At 41.6% G+C, this 21,322-nt stretch overlaps 1 protein-coding gene across 5 annotated transcripts in view; it reads left to right on the plus strand.

The window, feature by feature from the left end:
• The window catches only part of RGS17 (regulator of G protein signaling 17), a 101,051-nt gene that overhangs the window by 9,625 nt on the left and 70,104 nt on the right, over positions 1-21,322 (plus strand). Inside the window, exon 2 of one of the 5 annotated variants that reach the window (XM_060205307.1) lies at positions 7,025-7,175. The exons of the other annotated variants lie outside the window; for them this stretch is intronic. Coding sequence (XP_060061290.1) covers positions 7,120-7,175 — 56 coding nt within the window. The 5' untranslated portion in view covers positions 7,025-7,119. The remainder of the gene's footprint in view (positions 1-7,024; positions 7,176-21,322) is intronic. 5 annotated transcript variants of the gene reach the window in all.

Genomic DNA, 21,322 nt, shown 5'->3' on the forward strand with positions numbered 1-21,322 from the left:
GATTTCTCTCTGGCCTATCCAACAGCAATGACAACAATAACAATAACAACGATAAACAAGTAGGGCAACAAAAGGGAAAAAAAATAAACCTGGAGGCAAATATATATATATATTGTTTTCCAGTATCACTTTATTGAAGGCATGCTGACTTGCAGGATTGTTGTCACAAAGGTACACATCCACATTTTCTGAAAAGTTGACTTTGAAAGAAAAATTTTAAAGCAGAACATGTGGTGTAAAGGGCTGAGGGTGGGGGGTGGAGGAGGCAAGAGTATTCAGGTCCTGGGGTGTTGAGTGTTTTGGCAGAAAACGAAGATATTTTACACATGTACCAACAACTGTGTTGTGTAGTATGCCAGCTCCCCCCCGGCTTAAAGCCTCTGTCTCTAATCCTGCTTAACTAAGCACTGCCATGCCTGCAGGGCATTGGTTTAATCCCACTTAAAGCTGCAGTCTATTTACATACACCACTGTTAACTAAGCACCGCCCTGCCTCCAGGGCATTGGTTTAATCCCCGCTGGCTCACAATGTCTTTTTGCTCAGCCCCCTCTTGTAGTCACCCTGATTTCCACCAGTCTCTTTTCGCTCCACCCTCTTTATGTCACATCCTGTTTCCACCCTACTTGGCGAGTATATATACAGGTGCTCTTCTGTTTTAATTCACTGGGGATTTCCTTCCGGCTCCTTGAGTTCCAGAGTCTATCTCCTGCGATGCTAGCTTGGAACGAGTTCCTGATCCCTCTCCCATGCAGCAGCCTAGGTTGGCTCCAGTTGAGTTCTCTCCAACCCAGAGAGCACTTGCTCGGGAAGAAGCACCCTCAGGTTCTCCTGGCTTTTGGTGCCCAAACAGGGACACATCAGCCACAGACTTACGAGAAGATGTCCCAGATAAGTATACTCCATTTGGGTATATGCAACCTCATGTTAAGGCACTGTGATTCTTTTTCTTCTTTTTTTCTTTTTTCTTATTTTCCTGAGACCTCTCTGCCATGGACGATCTTTTCCAAATCCTGTACTCCTTTTTCTATATACAGTTTTTATATCTCTGGGACATTTTTCTCAGGGCCGCACCTTATATCCTGTTGATCATCGTCGCAGCTTTTGAGGAATATATAGGGCAACCTCCCAAAAGGCTAAGGGGCCTAGAGGCTGAGTTCCAAGAGATAAAGGAAGTGATCGTGGAACTTAACCAGCACCTTAAAAACAAGAAGCAAAGGTCTGTCCTGATCCTGACCCACCCTAAGCCCTCTGCATTTTCCCCTGAGGCCCCCATTTTGGCAGACACGTGTCTGAATTCTCCTTCAGACTCCACAGCCGCTTCTTCGGCCACCCCCGTTTTGGCAGACACGTGTCCGGAACCTCCTGCAGTCTCCACAGCCGCTTCTTCAGCCGCCACTTATCCAGCAGCTTCCACTTTTGTGACTCCTCCCCCCGCTGCTACACAGTTATCAGAGCAAGTCCACACATTCCCGGTGAGTGTCGTCCCCAACAGACAAAAACCTCAGTATCCGTAAAAAACCTGGTATCTGTATTCTGCCACAGACCTGAAAGAACTACGCCAGGCTATTAAGGATGATGGAATTCATGCTCATTGGACCAGGCCCATTTTACAAGGCCTGCTTCAGAACCTTAACACCTCCCAAGATTGGAGGGACGTAACTCATGCTACACTCCCAGGCTCCCTCTTCCTGCAATGGGAGGCATTTTTTCGTGACGAGTGTTTACAGCAATCGTGGAAAAATAGTCAAAATCATCCAGAGGGGAATTTTGACGCACTGTTCGCAACGGGTCATTTGGAAACAGGAATTCAACAGGCAGAGGCCAAGTTTCCGCCCGGATACTTTGATCAGGTACGCTTCTGTGCATTATGTGCATGGGAGAGGCAGCCTCAGGCCCCATTCTCTCCCTTCACCAAGAAGCGGATGAATCCCTGGCTAAATTCATTGCCAGGGTCCAATCGAGTTTGCAAAGAAAGATTTATAATCCTGATGCCCGTTTTCTCCTCCTGTGGACCATTGTCTGGGATGGCATACTTCCGGATTTCCGACAGGCATGTTTTAGTCTTAAAAATGAACACCCAGATACCTGGATTATAGCTATACAGGATCTTAGATCAAGCTCTTCTCAAGCACCGATGATGCAAGCCTATGCAGCTACCTTACATAAGCAAAAAGGGGCTTGCTTTCAGTGTGGTCGCCAAGGGCATTGGCGAAACCAATGTCCAGAAAATAAGCCATGACCCTGCTTCCAGTCAGGGCAACCCTGCCTCCAGTCAGGGCAACCCAGCCTCCAGTCAGGGCAACCCTGCCTCCAGTCAGGTAGCCAGAGACCACGAATGCCTTGTCCTAGATGCCAGAGAGGGTTTCATTGGAGGAGAGATGTTGGTCAAGGTTCCATAGGAATGGCACGCCCCACCAAATGTCAACAGGAATTAAAACTAGGTGTGGGGCTTCCCTTAGCCCCACCCCCAAGAGGGAATGAAGCAGGTCGCCCGCTTGGTGCTGTGCCCTTCTTCCATAAACAGAAGCCCAGCTTGGGACCCAACCCGTCGCTACGCCCACCACGCCAAGTAACAATAGCAGAGGTGAGCAGAAGGAGGAATGCGCAGTGTGTGGCAACTTCCAGCATAGGAATGGAGCAAGAGAACAGTTCAGATTCAGAGCCTGAGATTTTGTGGACCACCCCTGTTTTAGAAAGGGGTCACCCAACTATGACAGTAAAGATTGGTAATATTCCCTTTAAGTGCTTGATTGACACAGGGGCAGACAAAACAATCTTAAGACAAGCAGAGGTTTCCCAGGGTTGGGAACTCCTCCCAGGACCCCGCTTACATGGTGTTGGAGGATTGACTCAGGCATTCCGCACATGAGATTCCCTTGTGTGGGAAGATCCAGAAGGGACTACTGGATGCTTTCAGCCTTTAATAGCTGATATAAGCACCAATTTATTGGGAAGAGACTTGCTGGAATCTTTGGATGTAGTGATATCCTCAAGACACCTCTGCAGGACACCACACTCACTCCTGTGAGACTGCTAGACCCAACCAGCACCCCCAGTACTAACTTCCACTGTTCGTAACAGAACTCCCCGCTTAGATTGGCTTTCTAATGAGCCTGTCTGGGTGGAACAGTGGCCTTTGCCTAGGGAGAAGCTAGAAATTTTAAAAAAGCGCATTCAAGAGCAGTTATCCTTGGGACACATTTGTCATTCCCGGAGCCTGTGGAATACGCCTGTCTTTGTGATTAAAAAGCACTCAGGAAAATGGCGCCTCCTCCACTTATGAAGCAACACCCCTGCAGGTGGGGAGCTGGGGGATTGAACCCGGATCCTTATGCCAGTCTTTGTAATTCATGCCTGGTGTGCTTAACCCACTGTGCTACCACCCAGCTCCCAGGAAAAAAGTTTTAAAAGGAAATTTTTATTTGCTTGTTTTTTTTTAAATCCTCTAAGCCACATATATTAATGCTTTTCATACAAACTTCAAATATTTGTTGATACTGATCCACTGAAGCCTGAAAACTACTATGTAGACATCTAGTGCTCTACTTAGGACTCAAAATGACTGGTAAAAATTAAGTCACCTGTGAAGTGACTCCCCTGCAGGTGGGGAGCTGGGAGCTCGAACTGTGATCCTTACACCGGTGCTTGCACAAGATCTAAGATTCTTCCCTCTGTGTAAATCAGCCCTAACTCCTAGTCTTCCCTCATTGAAGGGGTCAGTCTACCTTGGCGTTACTCTCGATCGCACTGTGTCATTTCACGAACATCTCATAAAAACTGCAGCAAAGGTGGGCATGAGGAATAACATCATTGCAAGACTGGCCAGCTCCTCATGGGGTGCGAGCGCTTCCACACTGCAATCATCATCTCTGGCATTATGCTATTCCACTGCAGAATACTGTGCCCCAGGATGGTTCCGTAGCCCCCTTGTCCACTTGGTCGATTCCAAATTATATTCCTCCATGAGGATAATTTCTGGAACCATCCGTTCCACCCCAGTTCCATGGCTGCCAGTTCTTAGCAACATCGCCCTGCCAGATATTCGTCGGGATGCGGCATCATCTAAGTTCATTTCCCACATCTATGCTCGACCGGACCTGCCAATATACGCGGATATCTTCGCCCACCCTGTCCAACGCTTGATGTCTGGTCACCCAATCTGGTCCCCTAGGCCTACACTGAACTTCTCTGTTCCAGACTCTTGGAAACAGAGTTGGCAGTCAGCTGAGGTCAAGAGCAAACACCTCATCACAGACCCCTGCAAGCGTCCACCCGGCTTTGACCTAGCACGTTATGATTGGGCCCTCCTCAATCGCTATCGAACAGGCCATGGCCGGTGCACCGCTATGTTCCATCGCTGGGGAGCCAGAGACGACCCGAACTGCCCCTGCGGCTCCAGACAGACTATGACCCACATAGTCAACGACTGCCACCTCTTCAGATTCAAAGGAGGTCTCGAAACTTTACATCAGGCTCAACCTGACACTGTTGACTGGCTACGGAAGAAGGGCAAACACTAGAAGAAGAAGAATTGAAGGAGTCCACAGAAGTGTGTGCTGTTTCATGTAAAGGCTCCACATACTATACTGTAAATACAGTTTGCTGAAATGGAGAATTGAGTAAAAGGGAACGGCTGTCCGCATGGCTCATAATAAGTTCCACTTTTTTATGGAGTAAAAAAAAAAAATTTTTTTTCTCTCAGTACTATAGCAATGGTTCCTTTGATAACCTTTTTTTTTCTTTACTTATAACAAGTTGACCAAAAATCCACAGTACACTCTTCACATTAAGAAATACATTTAACTGGGTTGGCATGATAACTCAACTGAGAGGGTGCCTGATTTGCCATGCCTGCAGATGAGGTTTGAGCCTGGCCTCAACCTCTCCTGGGGAAGTTTTCTTCCTTCCTCCCTTCCTCCCTCCCTCCTTTCTTTCTTTCTTTCTTTCTTTCTTTCTTTCTTTCTTTCTTTCTTTCTTTTTTAATTTATAAAATGGAGATACTGACAAGACCAGAGGATAAGAGAGGTACAGTTGCACACAATTCCCACCCCCAGAACTCCCTATCCCATCTCCCCCCTTGAAAGCTTTCCTATTCTTTATCCCTCTGGGAGCATGGACCCAGGATTATTATGGGGTGCAGGAGGTGGGAGGTCTGGCTTCTGTAATTGCTTCCTGGTGAACATGGGCGTTGACTGGTAGATTCATAGTACTAGGCTGTCTATCTCTCTTCCTGGTGGGATAGGGCTCTGGGGAGGCGGGGTTCCAGGACACATTGGTGGGGTTATCCTCCCTGGGAAGTCCGATTGGTGTCATGGTAGCATATGGAACCTGGTGACTGCAAAAGACTTAAGATATAAAGCAGAGGGAGCCAGGTGGTAGCACAGTGGGTTAAGTGCACGTAGTGCAAAACGCAAAGACTGGCGTAAGGATCCTGGTTCAAGCTCCCGGCTCCCCACCTGCAAGGGAGTGGCTTCACAGGTGGTAAAGCAGGTTTGCAGGTGTCTATCTTTCTCTCCTCTTCTCTGTCTTCCCCTCCTCTCTCCATTTCTCTCTGTCCTATCTTAACAACGACTATATCAATAACAATAATAGTAACTACAACAAGAAAACAACAAGGGCAACAAAAGGGAAAATAAATATTAAAAAGAAAAAAGTTATAAAGCAAAAAAAAATTGTTGACTAATCATGAATCTAAAGGCAAGAATATTGCAGACAAAGATTTGAGGGTCTCCATTTTGGAAAAAAAGCTAGTAGGTCTATTTTAAGTATATTCCAAGGGGCCTATGGCTTTAGTAGTTTTTGCCTGAGTCTGATAGCTAACATGGAGGTGGTCCCAAGTGCTGTGGTTTCTATCTCTCTCTCCCTATGTCCATCTGTCTGTCTCTATGTCTATCTGTCTGTCTCTATGTCTATCTGTCTGAAAAAGTTGATCCTGAGCAGTAAAATCCTAGTGGTAACAAAAAAGAAAAAAAAAATGATTTTGGAGAATAAAAAAAAAAAGAAAATTTTTTCTCTATGTACTTACTGATATTACTAACTACAGTGATTTCTAAATCTAGCAACTAAATTTGATATCCCTGAAACCAGGTGAAATTTCAAATCATTGTAGCAAAATGTTGTAACTAGGCCCTTATAAGGTAATTAAAGACAGTGACATTATGAGTGAATTAACTGGAAGACAGGCTAAACACTCACATCAGTCACTAAATTTAGTTTGCTTGTCATTAAACATTTAACTGGGCTGTTAATAAATAACCCTATGTGCTAATTTGAGGGTTTTTTTAATACTTATTTTATTTATTTATTCCCTTTTGTTGCCCTTGTTGTTTTATTGTTGTAGTTATTATTATTGTTGTTGTTGTTGTTGGATAGGACAGAGAGAAATGGAGAGAGGAGGGGAAGACAGAGAGGAGGAGAGAAAGATAGACACCTGCAGACCTGCTTCACCGCCTGTGAAGCGACTCCCCTGCAGGTGGGGAGCCGGGGCTCCAACCGGGATCCTTATGCCAGTCCTTCTGCTTTGCGCCACCTGCGCTTAACCCGCTGCGCTACAGCCCGACTCCCGCTAATTTGAGGTTTTATCCTATTTCTTTCTCCATTCATTTTAACTCAGTACTACCATAATGTATTTACCCATGACCTATGAGTTTAGTATGATCAAGACTTAGTAGATAAAAGCAGAGGAAAGTGACTATCTTTTAGGAGTGCACTAAGGCATAAGTTATGCCAGAAGGCAGTATAGTGGCCTGTCTAATTTGCTAACTGGTATGACTGACTGAATACTCCTTTTAAGTAGGAATATTAAATGCTCGCATGTAAACTAAAATATTAAATACTCCAGTGTGAACTGAAGTATTCATTTTTCTACCTCTTTGAGTGAAGAGTGACATTTGAATTTTCTCTTTTTATGTTTACAATTGCTGCTATGTTAACAGTAGAGATATTGTGTTATTTCTGGTGCTGTTAAAGAGGAGTATCATTTTCTGATTTTTTCATTGTTGATTATGGAGAGAACAAAAACAGAAAATAAAAGAGGGAGGGGACAAGAGAGAAAGACCCCAGAGCCACTGAACTATCCGTGGATCTGCTCCTGGAGCTGTCCATGGTATTCCTTTGAAATGCCAGAACTCAATCCTCAGGTCATGTTCATGATGAGACAGAGATACTCTACCTGGTGAGTGGTCTCCCAGTCATTTCTGTATCTAATACTTTTCAGAAAAACAAGTATGCTTGATATTTTATATCATTTTGGTGTAGCTACATAATTTTTTTTCATTTAAAAGATCAAAAACTTGAAAGATTTTCTTTGTTCTGTTAGTTAGAAATAAACTGACTGGATTGTCATGTAATTCTAGCTTATGAGTAAATAATACTAGGAATTCTGATTCAGTGTATTAAAGCGTGTGCTTTCTGTATCCATCCCTGATGCTGAAAACGTATGTGAGGCTGAAATTGCTGTTAACAATCCTATGTTTAATGACCTATCTATATTTGCATAAAGTGTTTATTTGAAGGATATATTTACATGTATTAATGAAAACCAAAAGACAGAGAAACTCTCATACACTGGAACTCCAAAGTGTAACATCTTGAAAAGATAACTGTATGTGTCAGAGTATGGCTGTGTAAGTATGTGTGTTTTCTCTCTGTGTTTTCAGTTTAGTAGCAGGAAATAAATGGCCTTATGCCAGGCATTCTGGAAGAACAGATAAGACACTTTAGAATATAAAGGAAGGTACCAATAAGATAATACCAAGTGAGTAAAAAGCAGGAAGATTGGACTCATGGAAAATAAGTCTATTAAGCTAAAAACTCTTTACGTCTTCAAATATAATAACATTCAATGCATTGTTATATAACTCTGCTGTATTATGTAACCATTTCCAGTTTCGTGAATTCATGTGACCTAATCTTAAGAAGGTAATTTTTTTCCATTAATTCAGTAATTTCATTGACTGAACATCTGAGTAATGCAAGTGGTATTTGGTGAGGTAGAATTTCATTAAATAAATGCTAATTCCAGGAAGGAAAATATGTGAAACACTTTTCCTGACCTGACACAGGTTATGCTGAATAGCTCAAAAGTCTTGTAGGTGGCACCAGAATTCAATCACATTAATAAAAAAGAAAAAAAAGTTAGAATCTTTTTCTCTTAAAATGTAACTACTCAAGCCCATTTCACCTAAAAGCTATTTTTTTGTGATAGAAAGATAGCATCTTTACATTTTGCTTTAAAATACCGGCAATGACTAAATGCTTTTGTCAAGGCTTGCTTTTTTGGAAAATGGGGCAGTACAGTGACTTCATGTCTGAAGTATTTATTATTAAGACTGTAGAGGAGCTTGTCTGCAATAAAATACTATATCCTTTTCTCTCCAAACCATTACGGCTCCTTTCACAATAATCTTTTGTGTTATAGTAGCAAATTGACCAGGAGTCTAGAATACCCTGTCAGATTTTTTTTTAAATTGCACTTACTTTTAGAGAAAGATCATTTTTGACACCCATTTGTTGAGCCCACTAGAGTGATTTCTGATTCCAGCAACCGAGCTTGCCACTGAGATGGTATCTTAGGGAGGATGGATTTAAAGGTCTGTGAGATTGCCAAATGTAGTTGCTCAGTAAAACTGCTGACTCTGTCCAAAATCAACATTGTTATTTAATCTATTGGCCTTTGTTAATCTGCCTCAGGAGAGTTCTTATAGCATTAACTTAGGAGAGAAGAAGAAAGGCAGATACATAGAGCAGACCTCAGGGATAGATCACAAAATTGGCATGCATGAGGCTCTGGGTTTGCTTCCTGGTCCCCTAGATGTGTCAGAACTGAGCAATGCTCTCTTTCTTTCATAAAAATTAAAAACTTGAAAAATAAGGGGAAGAAGCAGAAATAATGGAAAGATCTGAGTAATACTCTGGTCTCTCCCAAAAATTACAAACTTGAAAAAAAAAAATGGAAAGAATGAGCAGAAATAGTAGAGTAGTATCTGTTAAAAAGGTCTGTAAGAAAGAGTCTACCTTACCAAGTATTTGCGTGAGCATTCTTAGCTTTCTTCAGGGTCAGCTTCAGCCAGTCACAAATACATGTTTACTATCTGCTTATCCCATAATTAATGTAGCTCATTAGACCTCTACTGGAGTACTAAAATGAAGGTATCAGGAACTCATAGGATAGGTGAAGAAAGAAAAAATAAGGGACCAGGCATCACCATACCTGGTACAGCACACACTGTGTGAATTACTGTGCCTGAGGACTCCGATTCCAGCCATCGGTCTGCACCTGCAGGCAGGAAGCTTCATGAGGTGTGGAGCAGTTCTGTAGATTGTTTTTTTTTCCCTCCCATTTTCGTTGCCCTTGCTTTTCTTATTATTGTTACTATTGTCATTGCTGTTGGATAGGACAGAGAGAAATCAAGAGAGGAGAATAAGACAGAGAGGGGAGAGAAAGTCAGATACCTGCAGACCTCCTTCACCACTTGTGAAGCTGCTCCCCAGCAAGTGGGGAGCTGGGGGCTCTAACTGGGATCCTTGTGCCGGTCCTTGTGCTTCACGCCACATGTGCTTAACCCGCTGCGCTACTGCCCGGCCCCCAGGAGGTCGCAGGTTTCTTCTTCTTCTCCTCCTCCTCTTCCTTCTCTTCCTCCTCCTTCTTTTTCCTCTTCTCCTCCTCCTTCTCCTCTTTCCTCTCCCTTTCTCTCTCTGCTTCTCGCTTTTCATTCTCTATTTAGAAAAAGGAAGGATGGCAGGACCAGGCAGTGGCACACCTGGTTAAAGGCACATAGTACTGTGCACAAGGACCCACGCAAGGATGGGAGTTTGAGCCCTCATCCCTCACCTGTAGCGGGGTTGCTTCATGAGTGGTGAAGCAGGTCTGCAAGTGTCCACCTCCCTCTCTCTCACACTTTGTCTCCCTCTCTCCCCCTCCCCTGTCAACTTCTCCCTCAATTGTCCTATCGAATAAAATTTTAAAAAAGAGGGGGAATGACTATTGGAAGTGATGGAGTCTTCATGTAGGCATCAAGCCCCAGCAATAATCCTGGTTATTGGGGAAATATATATATATATTATTTATATGGTTAGGAAAGAAATCAATTGCAGATTTGGCGAAGCTTTTTTTTTTCTTACAGATTGTGACATTTCCTTCAACTATTGAAAGATAGATAGATATTGGACAAAGAAGAGCTCTCAGACTCAGAGATAATAGAAATGAAGATACAGAAGTGGAGAGCCTGAGGAATGTTTTGTGACATAGTTTTCCTAAAGTGTTTAGTTATCGCAGGAAACCACTAGTCAGATTAAACCAGAAAGGAGGCAGGTACTAACGGATCTGAATGTCAAAGTGAAAAGCTCAGAGAGTCTCATAGGTAAAAATCTCATGGAACTCTGTAAGGGGGGGTAATGTGTTTAGTTAACGCAGGAAACCACTAGTCAGATTAAACAAGAAAGGAGGAAGGTACTCACGGGTCTGAATGTCAAAGTGAAAAGCTCAGAGAGTCTCGTAGGTAGAAATCTCATGGAACTCTGTAAGTAGGGGGAGAGGGGCTTATGGGGCAGTGCTGCATTTCATGAGGTCTGTGCACTGGGAATGAGAAGCTGCCAGAACAAGATCTCAATGTCCAGGTGAGAGAATTTGCCTGGGAAGTAGCAGGAGGTCCAACCCCAAACAGTAAACCAATGATTTCCTGACAATGTGATTGACTCGGCACCTTTAGGACCTGGTCACCCATGAGATTTAGAAATCTTCAAGGAACACAACTGGCCACAAGGAGCATGTGAGCTGGTGTGTGGTCTGCACAGATGCTACCCAAACTGATGAAGAGATTATGGAGAAAATAGCTGAGCTTAACTTGGGAAACTGAAACTTTTCATCAAAGTTCTAGCAAATGTTTAGCAGGATGTTGATTTAGGGCTTTCTGGATTTGGTAGGAGACAAAGCACCAGGTAGGCTCTTAAAATGATTTCAACCCAGATGCTTGGTGTCTTGAGGATAATTGGTGCCAGTTCTGAGAAAGTCTGCATATTCCGATTATAACTAGGAAGTTAGATTTTGGTTTTTTGTTTTTTTTTCCTTTGTAGACAATACGGCTAGAGGTTTGTAGAACAGATTGTCCAATGGACAAAGACCAGAAATTCATGGGATGAGTGGCTGGACGACTTGGTCTTTTCTTAATCCAAAATAGAATAGTTTCTCTAGAGAATATGTGCGTTTTTCCTTTTTTATTTTAATATTTCTATTTAATCCATCTTCTACTTTTGAATTCCCAGGGACTTTAGGCCCTCATCCTTTATTAGGCAACTCATTCCCTTTTATTATTTATTTATTTATTTATTTTTTGTCTCTAGGGTTATTGCTGGGGCTCGGTGCCTGCACCATGAATCCATTGCTCCTAGAGGCTATTTTTTTTTTCTTTTTGTTGCCCTTGCTGTTTTATTGTTGTTGCTGTTGTTATTGTTCTTGTTGATGGACAGAGAGAAATCGAGAGAGGAAGGGAAGACAGAGGGAAAGAGATAAACAGACACTGCTTCACCACCTGTGAAGCTGGGGGCTTGAACCGGGATCCTTGCGCCGGTCCTTGCACTTTTAACCATGTGCATTTAACCCACTGTGCTACCTCCCGGCCCCCAAATATATACATTTTTTCATTTGGAGAAAAGCCATGTAAAATGATTAGACTAATTTTAAATCTCCCCAGTGACATACAGGGAATAAAGCCACATGGCAGAGCTGTAAAGAGATGATATGTGAAATGCTCCTGGTTACACATTTGGCATTAAGTGTATCTTAGCTCTTGCTGTTACTCCTCATAAGACTAGACTGGAATCAGTGAGCACACATCACAGAGGAAGACTCACATCCTGTTGGATGTAACTTTTCATCAGTGGAAGCCACTTCACTAGGTGGTAAGTTTGCTGTCAAATACTTGGGCAGAGATGTCAGTGGGGAGATTTAAAGAATGGGAAAGTAGAACTGCAGGGGCCCAACCTAACAGCCAAGTTCAAATTATTGCAGGGAATTTGAAATGAACTCTCAGGCGGGAGAAGGTGGGGCTAGGAGTAAAAGTTGAAAATCTGTTACTTAGAGGTGACAGAAATAGGATACTGCTAAAAGAAACAAGTGCAGAGAGATGTGTGGGCTTAGAATAGGATCCAGAAGTACATTTGCATTGAATAGGAGTATAGGGAAGAAGGAAACCAAAATGCATACATGTGTAAGGTCTCACACATTCTCACAGGACCATTTTGACATATATGCACACATGCATGTGTTGGCTCATCTGTCTGCATGCATAGGTACATGTTTATATATCTAATTTAAGCATTCACATATATGTTCACCTGGGTCTATACATTGCCCTGTGCTCACATGTACTGGTGTATACACACTTATGTGGCTGTATGTGCATATGTCTATTAATACAGGTGCATACATACGAACAGATAGCCAATCACATGTAAGATCATTGGAATGAATGATAATGCCAAAAAGGGAATAAATAAACTGTGAGAGGCCGTATGAGATATGGACAGTGAAGTAGATCTAAGAAGAAAGGGTAGCAGAGATAGATTTGACGGCAGAGAAGGTGAGGTCAGAACCAAAGCTACACACGGGGCTTTGCAGTGAGGAGATGACTTGCGACTGTCTAGAAATGTGCTGTGATAAATGATTTCTACATCACCTACTTTTGAAAGGTTCCAGGCAGCTCAGTAAAAAGCCCTTTCACATTGGGCAGTAACAGTGAAGGAAAACAAAGATAAGAAGTCACAGAGAGTTAGACATTAGGGGGAGGGGACGGAATGTGGCACGAACCACGGAGAAGGTTGAGATTGCTCATAAAGACCGCACTTTAGCTTTGAAGTTATCAGTAGTCAAAAGAAAAAGGTAAGAAAACAGGTGACCTATGATTCACTGACACTCAGATCTAACAAGAGTAGACCCCTTAGGTCCTTAGATAAAGATCACTGACATTTTAGACAATGGTTTCAGCAGGGCTTCTGCTGAAGATGTAGGCCTCTTTGAATTATTGTTTCTCCTTCTAAGCCCTGAAAGGTCAAGTGGTAGTTCATGTTGAAAACTGTAGAAACTAGGATGGTAGTGTGGCTTTAGATTAATTGCTGTCAGAACGCTCATGAGTCTGTCCCATCAGTACGTGAGGGGACATTAGAGAGGGCTTCTTAGCTAGGTGATACCAGTGGGGTGGCAGGAACTGATGAGAGAGAAGGCATCAAAAGCCTTACAACCTCTCAGCTCCTTTGTACCGGCCAGTGTCTCAGTTTACAGATGCATCTCATCACTTCAGGTTCCCTTGAGATGTCTCCTTGTTGTGGGGGCAATGAGGCCTGAAGCATGTCCTCTGTAGTGTCCGGTTTGCCGTGGTAGCTCCATGGTCTCAGGCATTATTAGCTTTATTTAGGAAAATGAAAACACACATATAGAGACATATGAGTCATTCAAAATGGTGGTTGACCAAGCTGTGGTCTTTTATCGACTTTCTATGGCTCCACCTCTCTCTCACTTAACCAACTAGCATAAACATTAATTGCTGAGCCAACTAGTATGGACAGCTACATTTATTGCTACTTTCTCAAGTCATCCCTTTATGTCAGAGAAACAAAGAGTCTAGCTTCCTCCTCTTCAGGTATTCTTCAAAAACAAAGAGTACTAGTGACTGGAGTCTAGGGTCTTCTGACCCCATTCTTCACCTAACAACCTCTTCAAAGGAACCTTTACTGCACTCTCCACCCAGTGTCATCCCCCCCTCAGTCCCTCCTACTATTTGCTGTTTTCTAACAATGTTTAATTCATAGCATTTACTTCCTGGTAAATTAATTTCACTGATAATTAGTCTCCTTCCTGTGGGGATAGGAAGCGGACTAGTACCAGAACAACCGCTCAATATGCTGAAGGAATGGAGGCTTTGTTTAAGGGAAGGGACTCAGCTCAGTGTTTCTGTGATAATTAAATAGATGAGGGGCCAGGTTGTGGTGCACTTGGTTGAGCGTACACATTACGATGCTCAAGGACCCAGGTTTAAGCCCCTGGTCACCACTTACAGTGTGGGGAAACTTCATGAGTGGTGAAGCAGGGCTGCAGGTGTCTCTCTGCCTCTTCCTCTCTATCTCCCCCTTCCTCTTAATTTATGCTGTCTTTAGAGGATAAATAAAGATAAATTTAAAGATAACTAAGTGGATGGTGATTGTAGAAATGAATTAAGTTCCCGAGAAATGTTAGCTGAGAAGAGGAAGATGAAGATACTTAAGATAAATTTTGTACTAGGAGTTTTTCAAAACAGTGGTATTAAGAAGAAAAGCATAGATTATTTAGATCCTTTCCTTTTCATTGGTTAGAGGTAATGGTGTTAATATGGATGGTAAATTCATGAATATTCATTAATCACTTACCTAAAGGGTAGAGTCTAAGTGGGGTGTCTCCACAGTACCTTATTCTGTAAGTTGATACCTTTTCCTCAGCTCTGGGATGAGATGTACCCATTCAAAAAATTATCCCTATTTAAATGTTGGTGACTACCCTTCAAAAGGCTATATTTACAACAAAAGTTTCTGTAGGACTCTTTTCTTACTTATTTTTAGCAGGATACTACTCAACTCTGGCTTCTGATAGCGTCGAAATTTGAGTGTAGGGGACCAGGTGGTGGTGCACCTGGTTAAACACACATTATAATGCTCGAGGACCGGAGTTCAAGTCTCTGGTCCCCCACCTGCATGGGGAACGTTCCACAAGTGATGAATCAGTGTTGCAGTTGCCTCTCTGCCTTTTCTCCTCTCTATCTCCCACTTACTTTCAATTTCTGGCTATCTCTATCCAGTAAATAAATAAAGATAATTAAAAAATTTAAAAAGAAAGTCAAAAAGAAAAAAAATGAGTGTAGGACTCTTTCTAAGAGCCATTAGTCTGTAGGTGCATCTCCTTTTATGAATCCTCCTAGCAGCTAACAATAAGGTCCCTATTGTATTAAAATGTGTGTTGGCGGTAAGGAATGCATCTAACTTGCCTAAAATTTAAATCAAGTTGCTGGCAAGCAAAAAAAGAAAAGCAGATGTGCTAGCTGAAAAACTCCTAAATTGAACAGGAAGCCAGAACCAGCAGAAAGGAGCCTAAAACCAGTTCTCCGTGAATGCTGGTCAGTTTTTGGTTTTGGGAAGAACTATGGACAGAAGTGGTCTAAATGTAGGAGAAGAAACAGCAGTCTGCAATAAGTAGAACATAGGGAGAACTTAAGAAAATAAACATTTATTTTGGCTGTGAAGAGAACTACATTTGTTGGCAGTGCAGTGAGAGGCAAAAGGATTAATGGAAAACAGCCAGGAAAAATACTATGGGGTTTCTTAGAGCATCATTATTTTCCCCATGTATTTATTTATTTATGTGTTAATTTGCTTATTGAGGAAAAGTAGTTTTACAGAATCGTCTATGTCTTAGGGGTACCATTTCCCATTTTTCCAAAATATGTGCCAGCACAATTCACCCACTGAGAAAGTTCCTTCTTGGGAGTTGGGCGGTAACCCAGCAGGTTAAGTGCAGGTGGCACAAAGCACAAGGACTGGAGTGATGATCCCGCTTCGAGTCCCCAGCTCTCCACCTGCAGGGGAGTCGCTTCCCAAGTGGTGAAGCAGGTCTGCAGGTGTCTGTCTTTCTCTCCCCCTTCTGTCTTCCCCTCCTCTCTCCATTTCTCTCTGTCCTAACAATGACAACAACAGTAATAACTACAAGAACAATGAAAAATAACAAGGTCAACAAAAGGGAAAATAATTTTTTTTAAAAAGAGAGAGAAAGAAAGAGCCTTTTTTCTCCATTATTGGGCACTAAACTTCCTCCATCCTTCTATCCCGCCTCCCTCTTGTTCTTTTTAATATCTGCAAATCCACTGATAAAGTTCAAGAATTTACTAATATTTCACCTTGTCATTGATTTTATTCTTCCTTAACAAATACTTAACATTTCTATATCAGTAAACACAAGTGATACGGAAATAATATATAGTATCCATTCATTCATTCATTCAAGGTTAGGCGTAGAGCTTGGAAGAAATATTGATTATTGAGGCCCTTTTGGCTCCTTGCCTACGGGCTGGAAGGTAACACTAGCTCTTCAGAGATAGTGGAATTTCCCCAAGGTTATGGGTGTACCATAGATTTAAGCATCAAGGAATACAAGAGGCTCAGAAAAGCACCTTGAAAGTCCAGATCCACAAAACTGTAGTTCTTTTTCTCTTCATCTCTTCATGTAGAATATTTTACCACATAGCCAGATGAAAGGTATTGTGAGGACAAATATTGCAAATTGGTTTTCCTCTGATGACATTACAAAATCATCCAAAAAGAAAAAAAGCAAGCGTTTGTAACTTAGATGAAAACAGAATTTTTAATTATGATCATTAGCTGTATTACTTAGTCAATTGACCAAATGCTTAGTTGTTAAAACATTTAACAAACGTTTAAAAAGCAATTTAAAAAGCAAGTGATTGAAGGCTTTTCTAATTATTATTTGCCAGATTGTTCCACAAGAGGGTATCTGATCTAATACCAATTGCTTTTGTGCAATAAGCAAAAGTAATTTACCAGAGTTTTGACTAGATGAGAATACATACATACAAAATGAAAGTGAGGCTGAAAAGAAAAAGTGCCCCGAGTTTACTGGGAAAGCACTCTTTCAACTGTAAATGTGAAAAAAGAAAAAGTAGATTTTTCCACTTATTCTCATTTTTCCATATTTGAGAAGGCAAGAAAAGGAACTGTCATCCAAAAGTCAAGAGATAAACAGGAAATTGAAGTTCAGATAACAACAAGGAGAAAGGGAAAAATCAGTTTCTAACTGCAAATCCTTCAAGCAACCAAGAAAAAAAAAAAAGACCTAAATTTTTCCTCTTTAATGATTTGCTGTTTCTGATGATGCTTTACTGAATTTGACTTTTGCAAGGACACCATGGGAATAAAGAGGAAGTGATTTTTTTTGGAAAAAGAGATTGTAAGTGGAAAAAGTATATATATATATATGTATGGATCCTTCAGTGACATTTGTTTTCTTTGGAAACTACTGTGAGGCAGGTATTGTTCTGGAAGATTCTGGTTTACTTGAGGACAAAATAATAGATTAAAAAATGCCTTCCTTGGGAGTCGGGCGGTAGTGCAGCGGGTTAAGCACAAGTGGCGCGAAGCGCAAGGACCTACATAACGATCCTGGTTTGAGCCCCCAGCTCCCCACCCCACCTTCAGGGGAGGCACTTCACAGGTGGTGAAGCAGGTCTGCAGGTGTCTATCTTTCTCTCCCCCTCTCTGTCTTCCCCTCCCCTCTCCATTTCTCTCTGTCCTATGCAACAACGACCACATCAGTAACAACAACAATAATAACTACAACAATGAAATAACAAGGGCAACAGAAGGGAATAAATAAATAAATATATTTTTTAAAAAAGATCTTCCTCTATGAGGCTTACATGAACGGTGTCTGATCTTCTAATGTTTTTAATTGATTCATAGGTGAAAGCCTTTGTAAAGTATTTAGGGTATCTTTATAAAGCAGGGGTAAAAATAGGAGCTAACTTTGTGTTAGCACAGGACATGCATGCCTGAGACCCCCCCTTCTGTCTCTTTTCAAGTAAATCTTTACGAATAATAACACCGGGCAAACAAATAGCTCATTGCACAGTGTAGCGGCTTTGCCATGCCTGCAACCAAGGTTTGAAGCTGGCCCTTATCACTTTTTTATTAGTGATTTGAATATTGATTTACAAAATTATAAGATAATAGGAGTATAATGCCATACAGTTCCCACCACCAGAATTCTGTGACCCATCCCCTCCACGGACAAACTGCAGTAGTTATCCCAAGATCACTGCCATGGACTTGTTCTAAAACTATGCATCAATATATCTCTATGTATTTTTTCCCTCCATTTAACCTGTGGTTCTGCCTCCACTTCCTTTCTAGACCAGCCCTATGCCTATCACTACTTCCAAGTATCTTTCCTTTTTTCCTCTTCTCTCTTAGATTAGCAAAATCATGCCTGGCCTTTTCAGGTGTTTTCCAGATTTGCTTCCATCCCATTGATGGTGCTAAAACAAGATTCCTGATGACAGATGCCTTGAGTCCAGGCGGAATGGGGAAACAGAGCCCTCTGTTCTACTTCCTCTGTTGTTGACCCCTCTGGGAGTATGAACCAAAATTCTTTATGGGGTGCAGATGGTGGGAGTTTTGGCTTCTTTCATTGCTTCTCAGCTGGACATGGGTGTTGGCAGGTTGATCCATCCCTCCAACTTGTTTCTATCTTTCCCTAGTAGAGTAAGTAGCTGTTCCTTATCACATTAAAGAAAACTTCAGTGTTGTGGTGTGTCTCTGTGTCTCTAGCTCTATCTTTTATGATGTGAGACTCCAGCCACAACAAAACTAAGTAATAATTAATTAACGAAAAAGGAATCAAAAGAACGTATGTGATAGAACCATGATCTATGCCATATAAGAGGAAGCTTGTGGATATACACATGCAGGCTTTTGTATTTATATCAAGTACAAATGGGGCAAAACAGGGCTGTAACAAAGATATTGTGCCTCAATCAAATTGGAATGTAATGAGAACTTTCTATATCTTAATCCTTTTGAAAACTGACATGGCTTGCTGTTAGTCCATTTCAAACCAACCAATCGCATGACTACCAATGTACCCATCACAGTTCAGAAAGTATTGGACTGAGGATCCAGAGAATAGAAGTTCTATTCTCCCGATTTCTTTCTTGAAGCAAATCTATAGCTGAAGGCACCCAAAATTGTGGGCACAAGGGGGAGAAGTGAGTTCATTTATCATCACTTAGAAATCTGACTTCCCTCCAGGAATTTCCCAGGAGCCAGTTACCTACTTAATCTTGATCCTTGAGCTGTTTCTGGCATTTGCCTGCCAGACTGCCTGCCTCATTTCCTAGGATCTGTGGTAAACGCCAGAGAATTCAGAGCATAAAATAACCCAAGGAGAAGAATTTTGACGTACACCAGCGAATTTAGACCATTTTAGCAGAGGTGGAAATCCAAAGGTACTATATTTCCCAAAAACCATTACTTTGGTAATTAGATTGGAATGCAGTTTTATTGTAGCTCAGCTCCTTGGGGGGGGGGGGGAACAGGGGGGTATGTATGCAACCTGTCTAAAGTGCAGAGCTATACTGGGAGTGAAATGAGTAAGAATTAATAAAGTCACAAAATAACAAGAGGCAGTTTAAAATTATGGGAAAGGACCAACTACCTTTTTTTTTGGGGGGGTGCTATTTAGTAGGTTACCCAATTGACATGTACTCAGAATTTCCAGTTATATTTCAGAAGAAGCAATATTTCCTGAAAGAACTTATTTGGAACAATCTGCATCCCCTTTACTTCTGACTCGTCATGGTTCATAAGCATATGCACAGAGAAGCAGGATGGCTTTTTGTTTTCAAGAATAGCACTGAAGCCAGAAACTATGAATTATCAAGAACTGTTAGGGATTTGACTGTTGCCAAGGGAATGAAGGAAAGAAATCTGAATATCTTCCCAGAAAAATAAACAAATGTAGTTGATGCTCTGGTTGGTATTTTGTTTTTCTTGCAACAATGGACTTCAGAAGTCATGGCGTGCAGTCTACACCACCTGCAGTACTGTAAGGCCAAACAGAGCAAGTGGTATTTGGACAGCTGATAATTTTCAATGCTGTTATTATTATTTAAAGTGATATGTTTGGATGGGATGAACATTAGATTATCCTGGTGCCTGGAGATAGAAAATAGAAATTGTAAATGGTTTATTTTGTACTTGTAATAGTTTTATACAGTGTGAAGAATTCATTACAGAGTTTATTCTGTTTAACTTAAGAGGACAACTAATGGCTTCTTAGTCAAATAAATTTAAACAGGGGTCACCCTTCTGTTAAATGTGTTTTTGATGCTTCACTACTATAATCTTGGGTGTTTAGAGAAAAATGGCAACAGTAGTTATTAATGTTTTACTGCTAAATGTTTGTTTAATCTTGAGATGGGATTCGGCAGAAGTGAGAGCTAACTATAGCAATGACACTCCTTAGTGAACTCGTGGAGTGTAGCCTGACAAAGATCTTAAGATTACGTAAGATCACTATCAATACCACCAAGAATGTTGATAGGGGCACCGCTAGTCATCTAAGATTTCTGATCCATGGTGCAGTATGGAATACCTAAGGAAGTAGTGAATTCTCTCTCCCATAAGGAAGACTCTAAACATTCAAGTGCCAGCCCTCATCCCCTTTCTTCAATCTCCGGTTGCAAAGCTTAGTATGTTTTTTACCTTCAGAAAAGCCTTCCTGCTCTGCCTCTTCCATTCCTTTGTGGAGTCTGTTTTCTACCTTGGACTGCTATATATGCTTCCCTTCTCTTTTCTTAAACCCTCCTCATCTTTTATAAGACCTAAACTAAATGAGCACTTCCAGTTCTATCCTTGTCCTGAACAACACAACATTGTGTTGTGTTTGAGGTACAAACGCTAAGTGAATCAAATAAAAGAGGTGAAAGACATTGACCAGATGGTTTGACTCATATGTGAAAGATAATTAAGGCAAATAAACTTTAAAAAAAAAAGTAAAATAAAGACAGTAAAAATGACTCATATTATGCAAAACTGTAGAGGCTATCAGAGGAAATGGGGGCATGGAGAGAGAGGGTTGGTAGAGGGCTTCATTTGGTGTGGAAGCATAAAGATTTTGCTGGCGGTTACAGTGAGTTGTATGTGCACACATGCACACACCATGTATATAAAATATTGTACACCAATAAAATATTTTAGGATAAAAGTGATTAAAGCTACATTTTTAAGATTTCCTCAAGGGGCTAGGCGGTGACACACCTGGTTAAGCACACACATTTCAATGCATGAGGACCCAGGTTCAAGCCGCTGGTCCCTACCTACAGGGCGAAAGCTTTACATGAGGTGAAACAGGGTTGCAGGTGTCTGTCTGTCTCTTTCCCTTTCTCAGTTTCTCTCTGTCTTTAGCTAGTAATATAAATAAATAAACTGTATTTTTTTAAAAAAAAAAGATTTTCTAAATCAGTATCTAGTCACCCCAGGTAAAGTATTATCTGGAAATGGATAGTGTGACCCTTCTAGTGAAATAGCCTGTATCATAATAACAGTGCTTGTCACTTTTTCCCATTTTGTTGCCCTTGTTGTTCTAGCTGTTGTTGTTGGGTAGGAAAGAGAGAAATTGAGAGAGGAGGGGAAGGCAGAGAGGAAGAGAGAAAGATAGCTACCTGCAGACCTGCTTTACCACTTACAAGGCGACCCCCCCCCCCGTAGGTGGAGAGCTGGGGGCTCAAA

This window comes from Erinaceus europaeus, chromosome 13 (assembly GCF_950295315.1).
Source record: "Erinaceus europaeus chromosome 13, mEriEur2.1, whole genome shotgun sequence".
In the NCBI taxonomy this organism is placed as follows: domain Eukaryota; kingdom Metazoa; phylum Chordata; class Mammalia; order Eulipotyphla; family Erinaceidae; genus Erinaceus; species Erinaceus europaeus.